This window comes from Asparagus officinalis, chromosome 4 (assembly GCF_001876935.1).
Source record: "Asparagus officinalis chromosome 4, Aspof.V1, whole genome shotgun sequence".
In the NCBI taxonomy this organism is placed as follows: Eukaryota; Viridiplantae; Streptophyta; class Magnoliopsida; order Asparagales; family Asparagaceae; genus Asparagus; species Asparagus officinalis.
Genome location: NC_033797.1, coordinates 66,529,042 through 66,537,881, shown reverse-complemented (window position 1 = coordinate 66,537,881; position 8,840 = coordinate 66,529,042). Strand labels below are relative to the sequence as shown.

The 8,840-nt window shown below is 37.6% G+C and overlaps 1 protein-coding gene across 1 annotated transcript; it reads left to right on the top strand.

Moving 5' to 3' along the window:
• LOC109835992 (kelch repeat-containing protein At3g27220-like) lies at positions 77–7,291 on the top strand. The gene is made up of 7 exons (XM_020403942.1): positions 77–477; positions 595–783; positions 1,859–2,088; positions 2,459–2,629; positions 4,087–4,192; positions 6,085–6,323; positions 6,939–7,291. Exons 1-7 carry the CDS (start codon positions 274–276, stop codon positions 7,054–7,056), a joined length of 1,257 nt encoding a protein of 418 aa, XP_020259531.1. The 5' UTR covers positions 77–273; the 3' UTR covers positions 7,057–7,291.

Genomic DNA, 8,840 nt, shown 5'->3' with positions numbered 1-8,840 from the left:
AAACCGAGCCACATCAGCGGTCACAGTCCGGCGTTCAAGCTCGAGTCCCTCAGCGTCGAGCTCGCATTTTCAAAAGCAGCAGCGCCGGCTTCCCAAAATCCGAAAAACCGCGAGCGGCACCCACCTGAATCCGCGTCCAAAATACCACCAGCGTCCCCCGCCCACACCATCTACCTCGTCCCTTTTCCCTCTCTATTTAACTCCCACCCTTCCCCTCTTCGTCCGCCTAGGGTTTCGGATCCGAATACCGAATCCGAATCCGAATCCGAATCGATGAATAGATCCGGCGCCAAGCATCACCACTCTTCGAGAAAGCGCGCGTTCCTCCTCGCCTGCGTCCTCCTCCTCGGATCGGCTCTCGTCGCCGATTTCCTGTGGGCTTCGTCGCCGTCGAGCTCGCTCTCCAAGGCTCTGGATCTCTCCATCAGCAGGGCCATCGGAGACCGAGCTCCGACCCCCGCGCCCAAGTCCAGCAAGGTAATCGCAGAAAAGACTGCACCTTGTCGACGTCGAATCGACAACAGACAGCCTTGACTGCTTGTCTCGGTTAATGGGTTGGCCGGTGATTTCCTTTTCGCCCTTTTTGTTTTGCAGCCCAAAGAGAGAGTTAATTTGACCGGAGCGTCGGGTTCACAAGGCCTCAACGCTACTTTTGCTGATATACCAGCTCCTCCGCTAGAATGGGAGGAGATGGCGGCGGCGCCTGTGCCTCGCCTGGATGGAGCCGCGATACAGCACGAGAATCTTCTCTATGTGTTTGCTGGATATGGCACCATCGACTATGTAAGGATTTTTGGAATTTTGAACTTGCTTTTAACTTCATCACATTTAGATGAATGTTTTCTTTCCTCGTCAGCAGTGAGTAACCATTTTTTTCTAGCAGTGGTGTGATTCAAAGCTAATGCATGTTGTCTTACCCCTGAGCTCTGGTAGTGGACAGACACAAGTTGTGAGGTTAGAGATAGGCTAACAAAATGTACTTGAGGTGCTGATGAAAGCTGATAGGGACTCCTATTACTGAATAGTTTTTAAATATTCCCCAGCTTTAAAAAAAATGTAGTTATCATCCATCAGAAGGGGAATTTCCCTCAATGAGCAACCAGCATAAAGCTCATAATAACATTCATGTATGCTCGCAAAACCAACTAATATGCACTGTTTATGCTTAAACAATCATTAGGTTCTTTTCTCTTATCCTTCCATCTTGAATTCTAATTCGTGTTCATATACTATGAAAAACTAGACTAAATTATACTATTGAATCACTTCAAGCTATTTGTAAAAAACAATTTGAAACCTGTGCCTCAAGCCTTTTTGCTATTTCTTAAAAAAGGATCGGCACTTCTTCAGTGAATTTTTCTTTTTGGGTAAATCTCACAAACCCCCCCTTAAGTCTTGGCATTTCTCAGAAAAACCCCCTTAACTTTCAAAAAATGTCACAAAACCCCCTTAAGTTTTGGGGTTCTCAGAAAACCCCCTTCTACGTTAAACATTTTATTAGAAAATCCTCCTAACAGCATTAATTTGGAGGATTTGCTGGCAAAACTTAAATGGAGTTTTGAGACATTTTGAAAGTTAACGAAATGGCCACACTTAAGGGGGCTTCACAAAAACCCCCTCAAATTAATATGAACATTAGAAGTAACACCAATAGTTTTTTTTCTTTTTTTTTTCTTTTTTGCTTGAGGTGGTTTTGTGATATTTTGAAAGTTATGGTTATCTTTGAACTGCCCAAACTTAAGGGGGGTTGTGTGAAATTTACCCTTTTTAATTTTGTTTTCATTTATAGAGTATAATCGTCATAATCTTTTGTGTTCTCATTAGGATTTCCTTCTGTTTCTTCTGTTGCTCACTTTAGGTGCATTCTCATGTGGACATTTATAATTTTACGGATAATACTTGGGGTGGCAGATTTTCTATGCCGAAAGAAATGGCAAATTCACATCTAGGCATGGCAACAGATGGAAGGTATATATATACTATCTCTGGTCAATATGGCCCACAGTGCAGAGGACCTACAGCTCGCAACTTTGTGCTGGATACAAAGACGAAAGAGTGGCATGATTTGCCTCCACTACCTGTCCCTAGGTAAGTGCATACTGAAAATCAACATGTCTTATTGAACTCCAATTGTATCACAATTGACTACCTTCACAATCTCTGTGGGCTTTAACATGGTAATCCGGCACTGTTCCTCTTTCGGATAAAACTGTATTTTAAGTAATTTCAAGTTCCCCATACATATCTAGGTTAAGGTTTTTCCTTCTCCAAACTTATCAAAAATTTTGTTGGTATGCTTTGTTGCCTTAACATTCTCTAGCAATTTCGTGATCTGTCACTACAAATAATATTTCCAGGTTAAAAACGATTTTATATGGCCAGTCCTTTCATTGTAGGAAGCATCAGAAGGTTTTCTTTCAATGGATATCCAATAAGTGCTAACGAGCATGATTTTCAGGTATGCACCAGCCACACAACTTTGGAGAGGCAGACTTCATGTTATGGGTGGTAGCAAGGAGGACAGGCATGAGCCTGGATTGGAGCATTGGAGTCTTGCAGTAAAGGACGGAAAAGCATTGGAGAAAGAATGGGGAAAAGAAGTGCCAATACCCCGTGGTGGACCCCACAGGTTAGTGAGGAATTTTATGCATCTCTCTTGAGTTATATTTCATGGATCATTTAAGTTACGTTTCATGGGTTACTAGCATTGCACTTCATGGGATACTTGATTTGGCTTTGCGCACCATATTATTTATGGTTGCAGCAGGTGGAACCTCCGGGCATCTGCCAACTACAGCCTTATTTGGCGGATTGAACTTTTATTTGATAATTAAAAAGCTAATGTTTTAAACCAAGATAATACAGCTTATAGTAACTACTACGAGAACTATAAACATAAGCTTCTACAAGTATAGCAATTAAGAAGAAAATATGGATACATCAATTAGCTTCTCCCAATACAGGTTACTTAAAACAACTTCACAAGCCAATGAAAACTTAATCCTGTGACATATTAATCTCTTCTAAATACACTTTGAAGATGTAAAAGTAGGTGCAATGACCGAAGGAATTAATATTTGTGAGATTTTAAGCCAAATTACTTGCTCTAATTGCTTGTTCTTTAATAATTGTAGTTACTTTGAAGTATTCACGAGGGTATCAGTCTAATTCATTAACATTTCTACAATGTGCGCCAGTAGATTCCATATGAACCAAAATCCTGTCTTGCCCAACTAAATATCCTGGCCTAATATTTATCATCTCTGGCAGAGTATAGAGTACCATGATGCTTTTATTTCCATGAGCACACTATGCATCACTGAACCCTCGCCACATAATACTGTGGTAGACCATGTTATAGAAAAGCACGTGGTCAATTGAAAGCATAAATACATTCTGGTCAGGATTTTCCAGAGGGAAATTGGAGCTATCATCTGCAGGTTATGAACTTTTAGTTAGGAGAGCAAGGTGAGGTTATGGTAGTTTTCTAGCACTAAAATTAAGGTTTTGTCATTTTGGTAAGTGAGTGAAGAGATGGGATACAATAGTCTCTTTTTCTGCAATTAGGCAAAGTAAAATTTTGGAATGTTGTTTTGTGTTATTATTATTATTATTATTATTTGACAAATTACGGCTTCGAGTTTGAAGATTTCTAGTAATGTGAAAAGATATAGCACAAGAGGTTTAGAAGTTCCATTCCAAATAACACTGTCTAGTGCTATGCTTAAATATTCTTTAGAGATTCTATCTAACCAAATAAAAAATTGTAAATTTAAAAAAAGAAATAGTATTATAATTCATGTTATCTTTGATAAAACGAAGTCATGTTAAATAATTTCCTAAAGAAACCTTTTGTGTGAGTATGTGTTTTGTATAGCTATTAATATCGACAATGCTTACAATCTGTTTGCACTTGCTATGCATTTTATTTTTAAGAGTACTATGTTTTATCTCAGATATGTCTTGATTAAATAACTTTTGGTAATTCCTAATTACCTGGGAAGGATGAAGGGCTGTTTCTCATTTCTTTTCTTGCAAACTCTTTAAGTTCATGTCTCCGCTATTGAAATATGTTTTTACTATCAGGGCTTGCGTTGTTGTTAATGATCAACTTCTTGTTATTGGAGGCCAAGAGGGTGATTTTATGGCCAAACCTGGATCACCTATTTTTAAATGTTCTCGAAGGCATGAGGTATGTACATGGACTTCTTTATATCTAGATCTCCAAATGATTCAATCTCATTTCTCAATTAGTTTCCTTTTAATGTTCCGTTGTTTTCCATGCTTCGTGACAATTTATAATTCTGGTGTCTGTTCACGTAAGTTATTCCACCTTTTTTTTTACTTTTTGCTTCTTTTGTTTCATGTTTATTCTGTCATGCTCCATAAGGAACATAACAAATTAATGTTTTACTGCAGCTATCGTGCAGTACTCAACAAGCAACCCAATTGACAATAACTTAATTTACTACTTTCAACGTCAGCATATAGCTTAAAACCTGTTATTCTTTTTGAGTTATGTCCAAATGTTGGATGTAATATATTAAAAGGAGCTGGGTACATTGACTAAGAGTGTGTTAGAAGAACAAGGCAACACAGGGTCCAATTCCTGGGAAGGGTGCCTTCTTATTCAAATAAACGAAGGGAAATTACCATGCGGACTTTATGATTGCTTATCTCATGTTATTTGGGCACTTTTTCATCATAACATAAATAGTGCATTTATAAAGTACACACATTTTTGTGAATGGGTCAGAGACTCAGAATAACTAGGAAGTGATATCTCAGACTGGGATAATTCTTTATCCAATATGGTACTCTAATACAACTTGAACCGATGTTGTTTGGTAGCCTCAACTTGAGCCTAACGACTTGATATTGTTGCAATAATATCTGCAAAGATACAAACACATGAAATTCCTAGGATTTGAACTGGGAATAAAGGATTTGCAGTTCCACCTCTCACCACTTGTTCATACTGCAAATTCGATCTAAAATGGATAAAAACATTATCTTTATTCTATGAATGAAAATAAAGAATTTGAACACTGAATCTTGACTTCTGAAATATCGGCAATAGATATATTATAGCAATAAATATATTATAGTAGAAAGAAAAGTACACTCTAAATCTTAGACCCAACAAAATGAGCAAACAACTTCTGTAACTTCATTATGTTTCTTGTATCCTTGACAACTTATGACCAAGTTATCATATCTTACATCTTGTAGGATGTTTTTTGTGGGAACTGCAATTCAGAGTTACATAAGTGGAAGTTTCTTTCATTGTGGTAGTTAACCTCAAACCAAATGATATAAGACCTCTCCATGAATATTACTTTTTAGAATTTAAATATTAGTTAGTGGCACATGGATTTGCTGGAAATTAAGATTGATCATGAGAAGTGCGGCCAGGGTCATAGGACTTGATAAGAAATTGAAAGCGTCACATCTTATGGAAACCATGTTTTGTGGTGTCAATATTACTAATGCATCTGAGAGCTGTCTGGTTGGGGCATTAGCAGTCTTAATTTCTCAGGAGAACCATATTAAATCACCCTCTGTCCAAGTTGGGTCAGGACTGCTCTTTGGCAAGGCTTCTTCCTCGGTGCATGCGATTGCAACCAGAACTTGTCACTACAATTTATGCCTTTATTAGAAGTTTTTTAGTCAGATTGAATAAACTATTATACCCTATCCTCTGCGAAAATTGTTCTTGTTTAATTAGGTGTGAATTCTTCTTTAATAAGTTGCCTTCTGTTGCTCATAAATATGCCAAACTCTAGCCCATATGAATATCCTGTCTTTCCATTAAACTTTAGAAAATAATCACAGTTTAGGAACTTTGATTTAACCTTGTTCTCAGCCCCATAGTCTGCTTATGGGATTGCTGCTTGAGCAAGTAGATTGGCCCTAAGTTATTTTACCTAAAAAATAAAACAAGGTATCTTGTTTTCTTTTTCTGCTATTGTACATATTCTGGTGGAGAGAAACCCTTCTGGTATGTTAAATTGACAATGACTTACCTGCTTATCAAACTATACATTTTGGTTTTTCTTGACTTACATCTATATATTAATCCAGGTTGTATATGGAGATGTTTACATGCTAGATGATGGGAAAAAGTGGAAGCAACTGCCTCCGATGCCTAAGCCAGATTCTCACATAGAATTTGCATGGGCTATTGTCAACAATTCCATTATCATTGTTGGAGGCACAACGGAGAAACACCCTGTGACCAAAAAGATGATACTCGTTGGAGAAGTATTCCGATTCAACTTAGATACCTTGGTATGGGAATTTCTTATTTGTTCTACTTTATCTTTGGATTTTTTGTTTATAGGTTTTGTCATAAATTATGCGCCAGATTTGAAATTTTTAAGAAAGAACAAGAAATAGACTGCCTTCTAGGATTTTAACCTCCTAGGGTATCATTGAGCATTTGCGATTGCAGAACAACTGTAGTTTATATGATTTGATTTGCTAACAGATCGATCTATAAAAATGTCATAAAGATATTACCCCTGGAAAGTGTACTTTATCCATATCAAGTTTGTAGCTTGATGCAGTCTACGGTCATAATGACAGAAAGTAAAATGTGATTGAAGTTGCAAACTTATTCTTTACATGAGAACTTTTACTTGGGGAATGACTGTAAAAATAACTCGACATTTTGCACGTGAGATATTATATTATAATTAAACAAATTGATTGTTTGTTCAATAAAGTTGATATCCATGCTGCAACTGCTCTTTTCCATATTGGAATGGGGGGCAAAAAATACCAAGATAATTAAGCTTACGAGATTATGCAACGTTTTTTCTGTCTTAAATACGTTAGAAAAAGGGGCTTAAATACAGTTTTACTTAAAAATTAATGCTATACCGGTTATATTGATCGTATTTTATTTTATTTTCCTTAATCGTGGTGTATTATTATGGCTTCTATGATGGATGGTTGTATTTTACATCTGGCCAGAGAGATAGAGGACCAGATGATCCGGCTCCAAGAAAGGTTGTTGGATCCATGTGGAGAACTAAGTTAAGATTATTATGAGCCCATTATTTGATCCTAACCCAATTGTGACGCTTCAATTTTTTTTTTTTTTTTTTTTTTGGTTTTGTTTGTGTTATGTGTAACAAAAATTATTCTTTTGTTTTTGTCGGCTTTATTTTTTTTAGATCTGTATTTGTATAGATTGTTAAGCTGTTAACATGCCCCAGTTGAAATCTTTGTATCCTTTCGTCTGTATCTTTTTTCTACCACTGGAATTATGAAAGGAAAATGAGTTTAGGGATGTCAATTTTGGCCCATACTCATTTACTCACCTGGCCCACCTATCATTTGGCCCGTCCAACGCTCACCCATTTAATTAAATGGGCCAATTGGGCGGGTTCATTTTACATTATTCTAAATGAGCACTAAATGGGCAGTGTTTATTCGCACGTTTGCCCACTCACCTGTATTCCCAAAATCAAAACAAACAAAACCCGATCCCAAATTCCCAATCTCCTCTTTCTCCTCCGCCTCAATCCCGATCTCCTCCGCCTCAATCCCGATCCCAATCTCTTCCGCCTTCTCCTCCTCCGTCGTCGCCTCAAGTGCTTTTCGAACCCAAAACCTACGACGCCAATCGATCCTCCTCCGCCTCAACTGCCTCTCGAACCCGAGCCTCTGACCCCAATCCCTCCTCCTCCGCCACATCAATCGCCTCTCGAACCTAGAGCCTCCGATGCCGCCTAAAGTCGCCGCTGAAGTCGCCGCCTCCTCCACCCTGGACCATGCAAAACGATCCGACCATAAAAGATGGATTTATAAATGTGATGAAAATATGTGGAATTGTGGTGTTTTTTCTCCTGTTTTGCTTTAGGTTTCCATCTCTGTATGATACCTTTTCGACTTGGAGAAGCCGACTCTCTAATAGATGGAGCTTCATTCTTGATGAAGCGTCGTAATAGACTTTCGAGAAGAGAATGGAGTGCTTGACCGTGAAGGAAGTTGTTTTTTTTTTGGACTTGAATATTACGTCTATGTTGGTTTAACTTTTTCAGTGTTGGTCTTATAAAATGTTTGTTTTCAATCTGGTTATGGTAGTCTGGATGTGCATTACTTTTTGCAGTTCTTGGTCATGATGTGTATACTCTTTTTAGTTACCTCCAATTTCATGTATAATTGATTGCATACGAGGGAACTTGATCATGATCATGATGAATGATTATCTTTTTCTTTTGCAAGGTGACTTTGTGGAAGCTGTATATAGCTATTATAGTTTACAAAAAACCCCTAAAAGTTTACAGAAACACCCCAAAAGTATTATATATATATATATATATATATATATAGGGCAAATGGGCGACCCGTTTATTAAATGGGCAGGCAAAAACCCGCTCATTTAGAAAATCTTAAATGGGTCATAAAGAGATAAATGGGCAAAATATGCCCGCCTATTTATGACCCGCACATTTAATACCCAAACTCACTCGTTTAACCCACCTAAGTGTGAGTTAATAGAAATTTAATAGGTAATTAATAGAGGCGTTTAGGAATATGAGGAAGTTATGGATGAATGACCTATATTATAATTTTCATGATGGATTGAAACTTTTCTTTCTCCACTAAGATAGGTGTAGTAAATATTATTTATACCCCTAAAAAGAAAATCTTTTGACGTTGCTACAAGAACTATTGGCACTATACATTTTTTATTATAGTTAAATGGGCAAATGAGCGGCCCGTTTATTAAATGGGCGGGCAAAAACCCGCCCATTTAGAAAATCTTAAATGGGCCATAAATGGGTAAATGGGCAAAATATGCCCGCCCATTTATGACCCGCCCATTT